Source organism: Oncorhynchus masou, chromosome 12 (genome assembly GCF_036934945.1).
Source record: "Oncorhynchus masou masou isolate Uvic2021 chromosome 12, UVic_Omas_1.1, whole genome shotgun sequence".
Lineage (NCBI taxonomy): Eukaryota > Metazoa > Chordata > Actinopteri > Salmoniformes > Salmonidae > Oncorhynchus > Oncorhynchus masou.
In genome coordinates, this window is record NC_088223.1 from 48,314,222 (window position 1) to 48,331,734 (window position 17,513).

General features: G+C 42.3%; 1 protein-coding gene across 1 annotated transcript in view; it reads right to left on the reverse strand.

The window, feature by feature from the left end:
- LOC135550232 (A disintegrin and metalloproteinase with thrombospondin motifs 2-like) overlaps positions 1–12,693 on the reverse strand; it is a 53,245-nt gene extending 40,552 nt beyond the window's left edge. The window contains exons 1-2 of the mRNA XM_064980847.1: positions 12,578–12,693; positions 10,863–11,287 (exon numbers count right to left, since the gene is read on the reverse strand). Of these exons, the coding sequence (XP_064836919.1) occupies positions 10,863–11,287; positions 12,578–12,662 (510 nt within the window). The 5' untranslated portion in view covers positions 12,663–12,693. The remainder of the gene's footprint in view (positions 1–10,862; positions 11,288–12,577) is intronic.
- Between the last annotated feature and the right edge of the window lie 4,820 nt (positions 12,694–17,513).

Genomic DNA, 17,513 nt, shown 5'->3' on the forward strand with positions numbered 1-17,513 from the left:
AAACCAAAAACAGTTTTTTAGAAATGTTTGCACTATTATAAAACAAATTAAAAACTGAAATATTACATTTTAAAAAGTATTCAGTAGTTTTACTCAGTACTTTGTGGAAGCACCGTTGGCAGCGATTACAGCCTCAAGTCTTCTTAGGTATGATGCTACAAGCTTGGCACACCTATATTCGGGGAGTTTCTCACATTCTTTTCTGCAGATCCATTCAAGCTCTGTCAGGTTAAAGGGGAGAGTCGCAGCACAGCTATTTTCAGGTCTCTCCAGAAATGTTTGATCGGGTTCAAGTCTGGGCTCTGGCTGGGCCACTCAAGGACATTGAGAGAATGTGTTGGCTGAGTGCTTATGGTCGTTGTCCTGTTGGAAGGTAAACCTTCACCACAGTCTGAGGTCCTGAGCGCTCCGGAGCAATTTTTCATTAAGGATCTCTCTGTACTTTGCTCCGTTCATATTTCCGTTGAACCTGACTAGTCTCCCAGTCTCTGCCACTGAAAAACAGCCCGACAGCATTCTGCCACCACCACTCTTCACCGTTGGAATGGTGCCTGGTTTCCTCAAGACGTGACGCATGGCATTCAGGCTAAAGAGTTCAATCTTGGTTTCATCGGACCAAATAATCTTGTTTCTCATTGTCTGAGAGTCCTTGAGGTGGCTTTAGGCAAACTCCAAGCGGGCTGTCATGTGCCTTTTACTGAGGAGTGGCTTCCATCAGCCTGATTAGTGGAATGCTGCAGAGATGGTTGTCCTTCTGGGAGGTTCTGCCATCTTCACAGAGGAACTCTGGAGCTCTGTCAGAGTGACCATCAGGTTTTTGGTCACCTCCCTGACCAAGGCCCCTCTCCCCCACAATTGCTCACTTTGGCCGGGCGGCCAGCTCTAGGAAAAGTCTTGGTGGTTCAAAACATCTGCCATTTAAAAATGGTGGACGCCTCTGCGTTCTTGGGGACCTTAAATGCTGCAGTAATGTTTTGGTACACGTCCCCAGATCGGTGCCTCGACACAATCCTGTCTCAGAGCTCTGCGGTCAATTCCTTCGACCTCATGGCTTGGTTTTTGCTCTGACATGCACTGTCAACTGTGGGATCTTATATAGACAGGTGTGTGCCTTTCCAAATCATGTCCAATCAATTGAATTTAATCAATTGAATTTACCACAGTCTCATAGCAAAGGGTCTGAATACGTATGTAAATAAGGTGTTTCTGTTTTAATTTTGAATACATTTGCAAAAATAATAAAACACCTGTTTTCACTTTGTCATTATGGGGTATTGTGTGTATATTGATAGGGGGGATTTTATTTTATTTTATGCATTTTAGAATAAGGCTGTAACGTAACAAAATATGAAAAAAGTACACAATTTTTGAACGACTGCCTCATCTCTGTACCCCACACATACAATTATCCGTAAGGTCCCTCAGTCGAGAAGTGAATTTCAAACACAGATTCAACCACGAAGACCTGGGAGGTTTTCCATTGCCTCACAAAGAAGGGCACCTATTGGAAGATGGGTAAAAAAAAGAAGCTAACACTGAATATCCCTTAGACCATGGTAAAGTTATTAATTACACTTTGGATGATGTATCAGAGACAGAAAAACAGCTTCATTCTCAAGGCCATCAGACTGTTAAATAGTCATCACTAGCTGGCCTCCGCCAAGTACCCTGCCCTGAACTGTCACTAGCCGGCTACCACCTGGTTACTCAACCCTGCACCTTAGATGCTGCTGCCTATGTACATAGACATGGAACACTGGTCACTGGAACACTGGTCATTTTAATAACGTTTACATACTGTTTTACGCACTTCATATGCATATACTGTATTCTAGTCAAGTCATAGCCCATTCAACTACTGCTATACATATACTATTCTATCCTACGTATTCTTCAGATATACTACATATTCTATCCATATACTGTCCATAATGTCTATCCATAATGTCTATACATCCCATCATATATAACAGTGGAGAACGGCGTCAAACACATGGACACCATGTCTGTGGTGTATTTGATATCATTCCACTTATTACGCTCCAGCCATTACCACAAACCTGTCCTCCGTATTTAAGGTGCCACCAACCTCCTGTGATATACAGTTGAAGTCGGAAGTTTACATACACTTAGGTTGGAGTCATTAAAACTCGTTTTTCAACCACTCCACAAATGTTTTGTTAACAAACTATAGTTTTGGCAAGTCGGTTAGGACATCTACTTTGTGCATGACACAAGTAATTTTTCTAACAATTGTTTACAGACAGATTATTTCATTTAGAATTCACTGTATCACAATTCCAGTGGGTCAGAAGTTTACTTACATTAAGTTGACTGTGCCTTTAAACAGCTTGGAAAACTCCAGAAAATGATGCCATGGCTTTAGAGGCTTCTGATAGGCTAATTGACATCATTTGAGTCAATTGGAAGTCGCTCTGGATAAGAGCGTCTGCCAAATGACTTAAATGTAAATTGGAGGTGTAGCTGTGGATGTATTTCAAGGCCAACCTTCAAACTCAGTGCCTCTTTGCTTGACATCATGGGAAAATCAAAATAAATCAGCCAAGAGCTCAGAAAACTAACTGTAGACCTCCACAAGTATGGTTCATCTTTGGGAGCAATTTCCAAATGCCTGAAGGTACCACGTTCATCTGCACAAACAATAGTATGCAAGAATAAACATGGGACCACGCAGCCGTTATACCGCTCAGGAAGGAGATGTGTTCTGTCTCCTAGAGATGAATGTACTTGGGTGTGAAAAGTGTAAATCAATCCCAGAACAACAGCAAAGGACCTTGTGAAGATGCTGGAGGAAACAGGTACAAAAGTATCTATATCCACTGTAAAACGAGTCCTGCATCAACATAACCTGAAAGGCCACTCAGCAAGGAAGAAGTCACTGCTCCAAAACAGCCATTAAAAAAGGCAGACTACGGTTTGCAACTGCACATGGGGACAAAGGTCGTACCTTTTGGAGAAATGTACTCTGGTCTGATGAAACAAAAATATAACTGTTTGGCCATAATAACCATCGTTATGTTTGGAGGAAAAAGGAGGAGGCTTGCAAGCCGAAGAACACCATCTCAACCGTGAAACACGGAGGTGGCAGCATCATGTTGTGGGGGTTCTTTGCTGCAGGAGGGACTGGTGCACTTCACAAAATAGATGGCTTCATGAGGAGTGAAAATTATGTGGATATATTGAACAACATCTCAAGACATCAGGAAGTTAACGCTTGATTGCAAATGGGTCCTCCAAATGGAGAATGACCCCAAGCATACCTTTGAAGTTGTGGCAAAATGGTATTGGTATTGGAGTGGCCATCACAACGCCCTGACTTCAATCCTATAGATAATTTGTGGGCAGAACTGAAGAAGTGTGCTCGAGCAAGGATGCCTACAAACCTGACTAAGTTACACCAGCTCTGTGGGGAGGAATGGGCCAAAATTCACCAAACTTATTGTGGGAAGCTTGTCGGAGACTACCCGAAACGTTTGACCCAAGGTAAACATTTTAAAGGCAATGCTATCAAATACAAATTGAGTGTATGTAAACTTCTGACCCACTGGGAATGTGATGAAATAAATAAATACTGAAATATATTATTCTCTCTACTATTATTCTGACATTTCACATTCTTAAAATAAAGTGGTGATCCTAACTGACCTAAGACGGGGACTTCTGGGGGCCCCAGAAGCTTCTGGCATCTGGGTGCCCCAAACAGGGCTAAGTTATCTCTGCCTCATTGCAAAACATGTAGAATAATAGTTATAAAACTGGACATTTTCCTCAACCATTATAATGTGTTGAATTGCAGGAAATTAACTTTAAAACATTTTCTCTTTGCCCCATGGAAAAATGTGTTGAATAATAAGAAAAGCTCAGCTGCTGGGGGAACCGCAAAACTGCTGTACGCCACTGACGCATGCACACACATTAAACTGTCCTGAATCATCGGGTCAAATCTCACATGTATTGCCTCCACTCTGAACTCTCTTGACTAACATCCACTCCACACTGCGGTTTTCCATTTGGAGACCGCAACTCCTGCGGGGACTGGCCAAGCCAGGTGGCTGAGATCACAACGCATACTGTAACTACAGACGGGACCGGAGGGAACTATCAAGACCCAACTCCTCTTTTTCATTCCCGCCCGTCACTTTAACATTGCATTTGGATAGAGTCACACTCAACACTTTGTCTGTGTGTGCCCTGACACGCTTTCCCTTTGAAATGTTTTCCCTCAGAAACATCTACTGTACGTATCCAGGTCATGCTCCTTTACACCATGACATACATAGACAACTCTAAATGCTAAGGTGTCAGTCATGGATTTCTTCAAGACGTTCCATGTTTTTCATCTGCATAATTGGACCAAGTATCATGGCCCTGAAAGAAAGCTGACACAGAGTCAAACAAAAACAAAACATGGCAAGACATCTCTACGGAGGTCAGCTGTATTCACGTGTATAGACATGTTCTCCACAGCAGAGGCATTGTGTCTTCCGGTTCAAAGATCCTCTTTACGCTCAAGCTGGGCTTGTTATCTCAACTGTAAATCCTGACGAGAGCGCCAATATGTCACTTTGAAACGGTAATGTAGCACACAGCCTGCTGGACTGGGCACTCAGCCAGATGGATGAGAGATGGAGAGAGGGAAGGCGGACACACCAGACAGACAGACAGTGCTAGACAACGTGATAGACAGACAGTGTGGTAGACAGACAGGCAGGCCACATGAGGGCTTAGTGGTGGAGGAAGAAGAATGCTTTCTTTCATCCTACAATTAAGACAGGTTTTCATCCACACTTATATAGAACGAGATCTAAACTCTGGTGAGAGGAAAAGAAATGTGCCTGTGCAGTGGGCTCCTCACTTCTATAATTCAATGCTGCTTCCTCCAGCTTGTAGCAATGGTAAGTGTAGCTTGTGGAATGTTAATGGAATCAACAAAGGCCACAGATACTCCATAGAGACCAGATCCAGGGGATTCTGGAATGGCCCTAGCTGACAAGTGTGTTCCTTCTTAACCCCTCTCCACTGCCCACTCAGCTCCACAAAGGAGAGTGTCTCCTATTGGCCCAACCCAGAGAGGGGGGCAACAGATGGCTACATCCTCTGCCAAGTCCCCAACAACTGGATGTTGGAGGTTATACACAACTGGCATACGCTGAGTATACCAAACATTATGAACACCTTGAGTTGCACCCCTACCTTTGTCCTCAGAACAGCCTCAATTTGAAAGTGTTCCACATGGTTGCTGGTCCATGTTGACTCCAATGCTTCCCACAGTTGTGTAAAGTTGGCTGGATGTCCTTTGGGTGGTGGACCATTCTTGATACACCCATGAAAAACCCAGCAGCGTTGCAGTTCTTGACACAAACCGGTGCATCTGGCACCTACTACCATACCCCGTTCAAAGGCACTTAAATGCATTACCTTGGGTAAGGATGATAAGGATGATTCCTTACCCATTCACCATTTGAATGGCACACATACACAATCCATGTCTCACTTGTCTCAAGTATTAAAAATGATTCTTTAACCTGTCTCCTCCCCTTCATCTACACAGATTGAAGTGGATTTAACAAGTGACATCATTAAGAGATCATAGTTTCACATGTATTTATCTGGTCAGTCTATGTAATGGAGCGGGTGTTCTAAATGTTTTGTATACTCAGTTTATAAAATGCAAATGATGGAGGATTTTCAACCAAGAAACCATCAACACGCAAAATTGCAAAACAGATAGATATCACGTACGCACGCGCACACACGCACACACACACACACACACACACACACACACACACACACACACACACACACACACACACACACACACACACACACACTACACTGACCCCTTGGGACAAATTGCATAAGATGACGGTTTCCATGACAACTGTCCGTAGCATAGGCCACAACAGATTTTCTCAGGCAACCCCCCCCCCCCCAATAATAATTTGGTGGATGTCACTTTCTCCAATTTCAGTTTCCTATAGATACTGCGGCAATGGCAACAGCTTGTGCCCCTGCTGGATGTCTGAAGCGGACACTTGTAGTGCACCTCCTACTCAGTTCTCACTTAGCAGGGGTAGCCGCCTGCTCTGCTCTGGCATGGTGCAGTCTGCTAATGATGATACTCATGCCTGGCCTGCAATACCATGCCATGCAGAGTGATGTGTGGAGACCATAGAGCTAATGATGAGAAGACCTGGGGCCTTAAAACCCGACTCAGTAAGTCCCAAATTAAATGTCACTTTTTTTCTGGGTTATTATATCTTGAAGTGTATAGACGAAAGATGAATTTGCCATTTGGATCACTTCAAAGGGATAGACAAAGGTTTTATGAATTATTGTTTACAAGCTGCAGGTAAGAATTCTCCAGGAAAATATGATGCATACGCATATTGATCATTTCTCGTATGCACCTTCTATCTGTCCATCCATCCAGGACTACTGATCCATCCAGGATTTGCCCCCCATCCAGGATTGCCCCCCATCCGTGATTGCCCCCCATCTATCATCAGAGTTCGTATTGTTAGGTAACCTAAACTGGGACATGATTAACACCCCGGCCGTCCTACAATCTAAGCTAGATGCCCTCAATCTCACACAAATTATCAAGGAACCTACCAGGTACAACCCTAAATCCGTAACCATGGTGACCCTCTTAGATATCATCCTGACCATCTTGCCCTCTAAATACACCTCTGCTGTGCATAATGGGTCCCTAAAACACTTCAGCGAGCAGGCCTTTCTAATCAACCTGGCCCGGGTATCCTGGAAGGATATTGGCCTCATCCCGTCAATAGAGGATGCCTGGTTGCTCTTTAAAAGTGCTTTCCTCACCATCTTAAATAAGCATGCCCCATTCAAAAAAATGTAGAACTAAGAACAGATATAGCCCTTGGTTCACCCCATACTTGCCTGCCCTTGACCAGCACAAAAACATCCTGTGGCGTTCTGCAATAGCATCGAATAGTCCCCGCGATATGCAACTTTTCAGGGAAGTCAAGAACCAATATACTCAGTCAGTCAGGAAAGCTAAGGCTAGCTTTCTCAAACATAAATTTGCATCCTGTAGCACTAATTCCAAAATGTTTTGGGACACTGTAAAGTCCATGGAAAATAAGAGCACATCCTCCCATCTTCCCACTGCACTGAGGCTAGGAAACACTGTCACCACCGATAAATCTACGATAATCAATCATTTCAATAAACATGTTTCTACGGCTGGCCATGCTTTCCACCTGGTTACCCCTATCCCGGCCAACAGCTCAGCACCCCTCACAGCAACTTGCCCAAGCCTCCCCATTTCTCCTTCATCTAAATCCAGATAGCCGATGTTCTGAAAGAGCTGGAAAATCTGGATCCCTGCAAATCAGCTGAGCTAGACAATCTGGACCCTCTCTTTCTAAAATTATCTGCCAAAATTGTTGCAACCTCTGTTACTAACCTGTTCAACCTCTCTTTCGTATCGTCTGAGATCCACAAAGATTGTAAAGCTGCCGCAGTCATCCCCCTCTTCAAAGGGGAAGACACTCTTGACCCAAACTGTTATAGACCTATATCCATCCTGCCCCGCCTTTCTAAAATCTTTGAAAGCCAAGATAACAAACAGATCACCAACCATTTTGAATCCTACTGTACCTTCTCCACTATGCAATCTGGCATCCGAGCTGGTCATGGGTTCCCCTCAACCACACTCAAGGTCCTAAACGATATCATAACCGCTATTGTTAAAAGACAGTATTGTGCAGCCGTCTTCATTGACCTGGCCAAGGCTATCGACTCTGTCAATCACCGCATTCTTATCGGCAGACTCAACAGCCTTGGTTTCTCAAATGACTACCTCGCCTGGTTCACCAACTTCTTCTTAGACCGAGTTCAGTGTGTCAAATCGGACGGCCTGTTGTCCAGACCTCTGGCAGTCTCTATGAGGGTGCCACAGGGTTCAATTCTCGGGCCTACTCTTTTCTCTGTATATATCAATGATGTCGCTCTTGCTGCTGGTGATTCTCTGATCCACCTCTTTGCAGATGACACCATTCTGTATACATCTGGCCCTTCTTTGGACACTGTGTTAACAAACCTCCAGATGAGCTTCAATGCCATACAACACTCCTTCCTTGGCCTCCAACTGCTTTTAAATGCTAGTAAAACCAAATGCATGCTCTTAAATCGATTGCTGCCTGCAATTGCCCACCTGACTAGCTTTACTACTCTGGACGGTTCTGACTTAGAATATGTGGACAACTACAAATACCTAGATGTCTGGTTAGACTGTAAACTCTCCTTCCAGACTCACATTAAGCATCTCCAATCCAAAGTTAAATCTAGAATTGGCTTCCTATTTTGCAACAAAGCATCCTTTAGTCATACTGCCAAATATACCCTTGTAAAACTGACTATCCTACCGATCCTTGACTTTGGTGATGTCATTTACAAAATAGCCTCCAACACTCTACTCAGCAAATTGGATGCAGTCTATCACAATGCCATGCGTTTTGTCACCAAAGCCCCATATACTACCCACCACTGCGACCTGTATACTCTCGTTGGCTGGCCCTCACTACATATTTGTTGCCAAACCCACCGGCTCCAGGTCATCTATAAGTCTTGGCTAGGTAAAGCCCCGCCTTATCTCAGCTCACTGGTCACCATAGCAACTCCCACCCGTAGCACGCGCTTCAGCAGGTAAATTTCACTGGTCATTCCCAAAGCCAACACTTCCTTTAGCCGCCTTTCCTTCCAGTTCTCTGCTGCCAATGACTTGAACGAATTGCAAAAATCACTGAAGTTGGAGTCCTTTATCTCCCTCTCTAACTTCAGCTGTGAGAACAGCTGTACATGTACACAGCCAATCTGTAAATAGCACTAATTATTTCGCCTGTATGGGCCTATTTATTGCCTTACCTACCTACTCTTCTACATTTGCACACACTGTACATAGATTTTTCTGTTGTGTTACTGACTGTACTTTTGTTTATGTGTAACTCTGTGTTGTTGTTTTTGTCGCACTGCTTTGCTTCATCTTGGCCAGGTCGCAGTTATAAATGAGAACTTGTTCTCAACTGGCCTACCTGGTTAAATCAAGGTGAAAAAAAAAAACATAAATAAAACAGCAACACATCAACAATATATACCTAGCTATATCCTCTCAATACAAACAAGACACATAAATGAGAGTTGAGTGATACAGAAATAAACATGTCATTTAGCTGACAAATAAATGTGGTAACAGTTAATAATATTGGCTCCTGGCTGTCAGTCCGTCTGTACGTCTGCCTGACTGTGCGACAGCTGGCGATAGGCCGGGGCACAGATTTGAAAACACTGGTGGGTTTGTCGTTACAAAATTGCTTTGATGCTGCTCGCTTGAGCTTCTGAATGAAAACTGGAATTGTGGGCGATTTTCATTCAGCAAGGGATTGAGAATATTTTCCTAGTGCAACACTTGCTAGTTGGACCATATTTCAGACTTCTCAGCATGACCAGTGCCAGCTACATGCTGGGCACTATGGATAATAATCACGAAAGCCCGCTCGGTCTACTGGTACGCTAATTTAGCTGGCTCACAAACAGATAGATCCACACACGCATTGCTTGCAAATCTGCATAGCCTACCAGTGGGTGATTAACCTATAGCCAAACAAACCTTCATGCACTTGCACACTTTGCTGGAGTTGCTAGCTGGCTGAGTGTTTTCATTTAGGACGTGGAGTTTACTATTCCAACTTTTGATGGCAAATTTATTCAACCCAATAGACTTTTCCAGGCAAGTGTTTGCACTGCAAGAGATCAAGCAGATAACGAAAAAACGCAGATAACGTAAAAGTCAAGGGGTCTGAATACTTTTCGAGAGACTGTATGTGTACCGAGGGATTAAATAGAGAACCTACACTAGTCTGTCACAACACAGACAGTACTCGGTATGGACATGCTCTGGTGCAATGTGCTCCAAGCAGAGAAATGTAACACTCCTCACAGTGAGGAAAGAGTAATACAAGTCACTCACAGTCACAGACAGAAACTCACCAATGAGACTGTCCCATGTTTGAATCCTGGTCTTTCTCTTGACAGTTGTTTTCTGACACTATAATCTGGACTTGTTTATTGGACAGTTCTGATCATAACACTGCAAGTGTGATTTGTCCACATGACATGGGGGGTAAAAGAGAGAAAAACACAGTGGTGTGTTTTTAACAAATGGTTTACTTTATTGCTAATTCTAAATTCAGACTTGTCTGAAACCCACCTTGAGAGAGTAATATTCTGCAATGAGTGCTCTGTGTATCTTTAAGATGGGGTGGGGGAATTGACTAAGCTATTTCATGTCATCATTAAGAGATGTGGTTTTATTCCAGCTGGGTGGGAGGGAAAGAGGAGTGGATAAAGTAACTGTCTGGGATATGAAGCGTAAGCCTCCAGGGACTTACAGCTCCACCGGGCCTCGCTCCCTCCCTCAGCACAGAGACCTGCATACTGAATACTGCCACCCTGCCTGCTGGAGGCCAACCAGCAATGCTAAGCAGGGAAAGAGAAGTTTAAAATGAGATTACGTGTGCTGCTTTTATTTTTTACAGTCCTATATTTCATGCAGACAATTATGAATAACATCTGCCTACATAAAAAAAACTTCAGTCCTTCCGTGCAGAGATACACAACCACAACAATGTGCCAGAGGTTCAACTCTCCAACCTCTCCTGTCTTTTTGGATGACATAAGTGCAGCCAACTTTAATACTATGGGATTGCCCCTTTGTCTATCACCTGTACCTAATAAAGTTCTACAGGTGCAATATCAGTGTAACAAATATACATGAGGGATACATTTATCAACAGTGCAGCACTTACCAGGCCATCACAGTTGCTGATAGCGACGGATGTGTCCCTGACGTTGGTGACCTCTCCTACATAAAAGCAGTCGCTGTCCCGTAGAGGCTCATAGGTGGTCTCGCTGCCCTCCTCGTGCCACTCCACCTTAGCTCCGGGGACTACCAGCCTGGAGTTGAGGTGCAGGCGCAGGTGGAGCTCCTGGCCGAACACAGTGACATTGTAGAAGAGTGTCTCCCTGTGCCTGGCTGTACCCTCTCCTTCCTCCAGGTCTCCATGGCTGGGGTCTGAGGCGGCTACAGCCTCTCTTTTCCAGCGTCTGTGGGCCTGCTGGTGCTGGCTGTCCAGTTGAGGTGCAGAGACAGCGCCTGAGAGGAACCGGCCCACTGAATCAGTGTTCACAGGCTTAACAACGCCATACTCCCTCAGGACATGCTGCAGAGACTCTGTATACACAGGGAGAGACAGAATCACACATTGATCAATACACACATAATCATGCACAGGAGCACAGATGCACACAAACAGAGTCCCCCCATACACACACATGCACAGGCACATGCATGTGTGTGTGTGTGTGTGTGTGTCTATAGTATCAACAGTGGAGGCTGGTGAGAGAAGCTATAGGAGGACAGGCTCGTTGTAATGGCTGGAGTGGAATAGATTCAAACATGTGGTTTCAATATGTTTGATATGTTTGATACCGTTCCATAAGTTCCATTCCAGCCATTACAATGAGCCTATCCTTCTATAGCTCCTCCCACCAGCATCCACTGCTATAGCATAGGTCAAAACTTATGCTGGGTCTAACTTTATAAACACATTATATCATAAAATGTGAATCTATCTCTGACACATTTTACAACCACAACTGACTTTGGTATATTTCCTACCTTATCAATAAATCACAGGCAATAATGAGCATTGACTAATAGGCCTATCAACAACAACAACAACAAAAACGTCGGTGTGCCCCTGTGTTCACGCCCGTTCGCGCGCAGATGAGAACGCTCGACTCGTCCAATTTCAGAGCAAACACATCAATTTATATGCATGACTGCATCTATTGTCTACTTGCGAGTTGCGACAGTTTTGGTTGGAAGCTGTGACCCAGCACGCATACAAGCACATGTCAAGACCGGGTGATGTTTAAAGCTGTCAATTAGGAAGAATAACTGAGGTCGATATTCATGAAATCAGGTAATTACAAATATCAAATCAAATTGAAGCGTAAAGTTGAATTTCATTCCAACCATTTATTTTACTAGTCAAATGCAATGGCTTATTTGTAGACGGTCTTTGTTATGTTAACTAAACCTATAACTGCTATAAAAACTTCAACAATAAATGTGATAATTCATACGACTATATATATAACGAATTTGAATCAATAGTGCATGATCTATGTACCATTGGAATGTTCTTCCGATGCTGAAATTGAGCGTACGTAAACTGTGTTTGAACGAAAAAGAAATGTGGAAAAAGTTGGTCTTATGCAAAAGAATGGGAAACGTACTGAGACACTGCAAAAAAACTACCATAGGTACTCAACGATATTTCTGTTTATGTAAAAGGTTATTGAACTTGTTTAGGCTACGACATAACCTGTGTGAATTTGACATGCTCCAATATCGAATCGTGATCAGATCATTTTCGCAAGGGTGGTAGCCTACCTAGGTTATAGCCTAAGCTTTACACAATTGTATAAAACGTATAAAACAATCAGTCACACATACCTATGCCATTGGAGATATAAAGCCCATTCACAGGAATTAAATGCAGTAAAATAATAAAGAATGCAAATCCAGGCGTAACATCCATTGCAGGTATGAAGAAAAAGACCGCACATCAGAGAGGCGGACTTTGAGATTCTAGATAATGCGATCTACTAGTCCCTCTCCCCCTCTCTCTCCCTCTCTCTCTCTCTCTCTCTCCCTCTCTCCCTCTCTTTCTCACACACGTAATAAAGTAATGTTTGGAAATTAAGCCAACTTGGTCTTTGACAGTGTTCACACAGTGACAGCTAAATATCATCTACTCTCTCAATTGCTATTATATCATGTAACAGTATCACTTACAGGGAACAGTGATAACGACATAGAGTACATATTTGGCCAGTTTAAATCGATAACGAACTTTACAAGTGATTATAAGACATATCGGTGTGGGAATCAAGACAGTCCATCACCCTCTGACCTTGAATTTCCCATGGTCTAATAATAATGAATGGCATTTAGCAGACATTTTTTCTAAAGCTACTTAGTCATGCTGTGCCTACATGACCACCAATCAAAACAAGATCTTGGTTTTGCAAGTGCCATGCTCTACCCCACCCCCCCATATACAGTGGGGCAAAAAAAAAATCATCATAGGTACACTTCAACTATGACAGACAAAATGAGAATTTTTATCCAGAAAATCACATTGTAGGATTTTTAATGAATTTATTTGCAAATTATGGTGGAAAATAAGTATTTGGTCACCTACAAACAAGCAAGATTTCTGGCTCTCACAGACCTGTAACTTCTTCTTTAAGAGGCTCAACTGTCCTCCACTCGTTACCTGTATTATACACAGTGACAGCAAACAACAAACTGTAGAATTGCTAAAATCCCACAAAAATATGTGCCATCCTATAGTAGAAAAAAAGCTACTATAATCTTGTGCCTCTTCTGCTGCCCTCACCCCCTGCAGGTATTTTAGCTATGGCTTCTATAATTTACTGAGCATTTGAGTCCGGCAGCTGTCGAAACATGTATTCAAGACATTACCCAGATCCCTCAACCACTCTTCAAATATGCAACGTCTCACCAAAGCACATAACCCATCTCTTTTTATTACATGCCAGGTCTGCATGTGAAGATGTGGCCACTTCAGCCTTTAAAATATGTATTCCATGCCTTTACAATCTCCATCGTGTTATGTGCATGATAAAATAGGACTGTGTGGTTCGTTCACCCATGTTAATAAGCAAATTACTTAATTGCAAATTACGCAGTGTATTACAGACAAGTTGATTGATGGTATTTGTAGCCATGTTAGCAGGGACATACAGGAACTGCCAAAATAAAGGAAATAATTGAGTAAATGAGGGATACAAAGTATATTGAAAGCAGGTGCTTGAGTTAATAGGGTTTTGAGCCACCAGAATGGCCTTGGATACTACTTTCTGTTGTGTTTTGAGGTCGTGACTAATTGTAGACCTCGGCTGCAGTGCGTGGTCATCATAGTCTGGTATGTTAATTCTTAACTCAAATGCTTTATACCTTCGGGTAGAAAGGGGCGTTTCCGTCTTGCTGGCACGCTCTCTGGGATCCCTGGGGCGTAGCTAGTTACGAGGCAAGGTATCACAATTTACTATGATCTTTGTTAGACATCGTCACAAAAACATCATCTTTAATCTGGATGTTTTCGAAACAACGTAAAGTATGTAAACATCATATACACATTATGAGAACTCTTCAAGTTACAATGTTTTCATCATAACGTCTTCATTTAACTTTTCATGACATCACAAAATAGACATTCATCTTCCACATTCCATCTCTTGTCATTACCAGCATTCGGAGGATGAAATATAGTGTCCCCGTGTCCATTGTTTGATGTTCTAGTTTTGGGCTGTTAGCTTTTCATAGGGCACAAAGATATTCCAGTCATCCATGCTAGAGCAGAAATCGTCTGCTGCCTTACAATTTACGATGGGCGTAAGGTGTCATAAAACCCCCACTGGACAAGCAAGAAGCTTCAAAGATTTTAAGGCAGTGTGACAAACCTCTAAAGTTGATTTCCAAACTGTATCAAGGGATGTAGTGGCTTTTCCCGATGACACAAACATGTAAAACAAAAATGTGAGGAAGACCTGGGCGAAGCTATTGATGCTGATGAATTAATAGAGATACAGTTGAAGTCGGAAGTTTACATATACCTTAACCAAATACATGTAAACTCAGTTTTTCGCAATTCCTGACATTTAATCCTAGTAAAAATTCCCTGTCTTTGGTCAGTTGGGTCACCACTTTATTTTAAGAATGTGAAATGTCAGAATAATAGTAGAGAGAATGATTTATTTCAGCTTTTATTTATTTTATCACATTCCCAGTGGGTCAGAAGTTTACATACACTCAATTAGTATTTGGTAGCATTGGCTTTAAATTGTTTAACTTGGGTAAAACGTTTCGGGTAGCCTTCCACAATAAGTTGGGTGAATGTTGGCCCATTCCTCCTGACAGAGCTGTTGTAACTGAATCAGGTTTGTAGGCCTCCTTGCTCGCACATGCTTTTTCAGTTCTGCCCACAAATGTTCTATAGTATTGAGGTCAGGCCTTTGTGATGGCCACTCCAATACCTTGACTTTGTTGTCCTTAAGCCATTTTGCCACAACTTTGTAAGTATACTTGGGGTCATTGTCCAAATGGAAGACCCATTTGTGAGTAAGTTTGAACTTCCTGACTGATGTCTTGAGATTTTGCTTCAATATATCCACATAATTTTCATTCCTCATGATGCCATCTATTTTGTGAAGTGCACTAGTCCCTCCTGCAGGAAAGCACCCCCACAACATGATGCTGCCACCCCCGCGCTTCACGGTTGGTATGGTATTCTTCGGCTTGCAAGCCTCCCCCTTTTTCCTCCAAACATAACGATGGTCATTATGGCCAAACAGTTCTATTTTTGTTTCATCAGACCAGAGGACATTTCTACAAAAAGTATGATCTTTGTCTCCATGTGCAGTTGCAAACCGTAGTCTGGCTTTTTTATGGCAGTTTTGAAGCAGTGGCTTCTTCCTTGCTGAGCGGCCTTTCAGGTTATGTCGATATAGGACTCGTTTTACTGTGGATATAGATACTTTTGTACCTGTTTCCTCCAGCATCTTCACAAGGTCCTTTGCTGTTGTTCTGGAATTGGTTTGCACTTTTCGCACCAAAGTACATTCATCTCTAGAAGACGTCTCCTTCCTGAGCGGTATGATGACTGCGTGGTCCCATGGTGTTTATACTTGTGTACTATCATTTGTACAGATGAACGTGGTACCTTCAGGCATTTGGAAATTGCTCCCAAGGATGAGCCAGAAGTGTGGAGATCTACAATTTTTTTCTGAGCTCTTGGCTGATTTCTTTTGATTTTCCCATGATGTCAAGCAAAGAGGCGCTGAGTTTGAAGGTAGGCCTTGAAATACATCCACAGCTGTACCTCCAATTGACTCAAATGATGTCAATTAGCCTACTGGAATTGTGATACAGTGAATTATAAGTGAAATAATCTGTCTGTATAAGTGAAATAATCTGTCTGTAAACAATTGCTGGAAAAATTACTTGTGTCATGCAAAAACTATAGTTTGGTAACAAGAAATGTGTCAAGTGGTTGTGAAACGAGTCTTAATGTCTCCAACCTTAGTGTATGTAAACCTCCGACTTCAACTGTATATTAGAATGCCCAGTCATGTTCATATAATCTCAGACATGAATTACTGCAGTTTAAAACCATCCATAGAACTAACTATATACCAGTTAAACTGAATATCATGCACTCAGAAAAGTAAATCTTCTTCTGGAGTTGTAAAACACAAAAGGGGACATGTTTGCAAATGTTATGGTTTTGTGAAGGCTGGCTTAACTCTGGCAAATAGTATTTTCTTTAATTTCAGCATGTCTACAGATTCTCCCTGTTTTTGTTTGCTTGGAAATGTTAATAATGGAGACTGTTATCAGAAGATACTGTTTAATCTAGCATTCATAGCGGGTAAGAAATGCATTGCCATTAATTGGAAGGTTGGTTTTCCGCCCACAATGTCATAACGGGTGGCAGAAATGTCAAGTTATGTATCACAATATTTGATTTATTACCACACTAAGGGTATGCTGTGCAACTTTCATAAGGTCTGGATTCCTTATAAGGAATACTGTATGACAAAAGGAGTCTATATTGAAAACATGCCCACATCAGGAGAGATACCTATTTACTGTAGGCAATCCCTAGTTGTTGGGCTGCTCAGTCCTGGCCCTGGGGTTCTGACATACTGTTGGTTGTAACTCTGGCCTAACACACCTGAAACCAATCATGAATATTTCACTAAGATCTTAAAGCTGAATGGGGTGTGTTGGGTTGGGGTGCTGCAGGGCCGTGGACCCCTAGGAGCAGGACGGGGTGACACAGCTATATTAGTACAGTAGTATAAGTAGTATACTACAGTAGTATAAGGCCTTTGATATGAATTATATGGAGGATTAACTGTTTCTGTGTGTTATTGTGTAGGAGGTGCATGTGTGTTTTTATAAAACGTTTGATTTCCAAACCTTTCCATTAAGACATAAAAAAAAAGATTGGAAGGAAGTTGTGTTGGGAAGAGAATATCAAAGACAATCAAAATCAAAGACAATCAAAAGTTACGTTGTTGTACTTTATTTGTAAGTGTTGTTTATTTGGCTATTGGTTGATATTGATTATTGAATTATCATTACAGTTTTTCTCAGTCGCTTTGGTGCATTTCATATATCAAAAGTGCAATTCTTGATGCTACTTGTACAAATTCCAAATCATCCAGTCACTTGTGCACATGATTAAAGCAATTTCTTATTCCATTGAACAAATTGCAATTGATAATGTAAAAGTGCCAGCTTTTTTCCACATTATCAATTGCTCATGTCATGTTGATCAAAATATAGTAGATGGTTC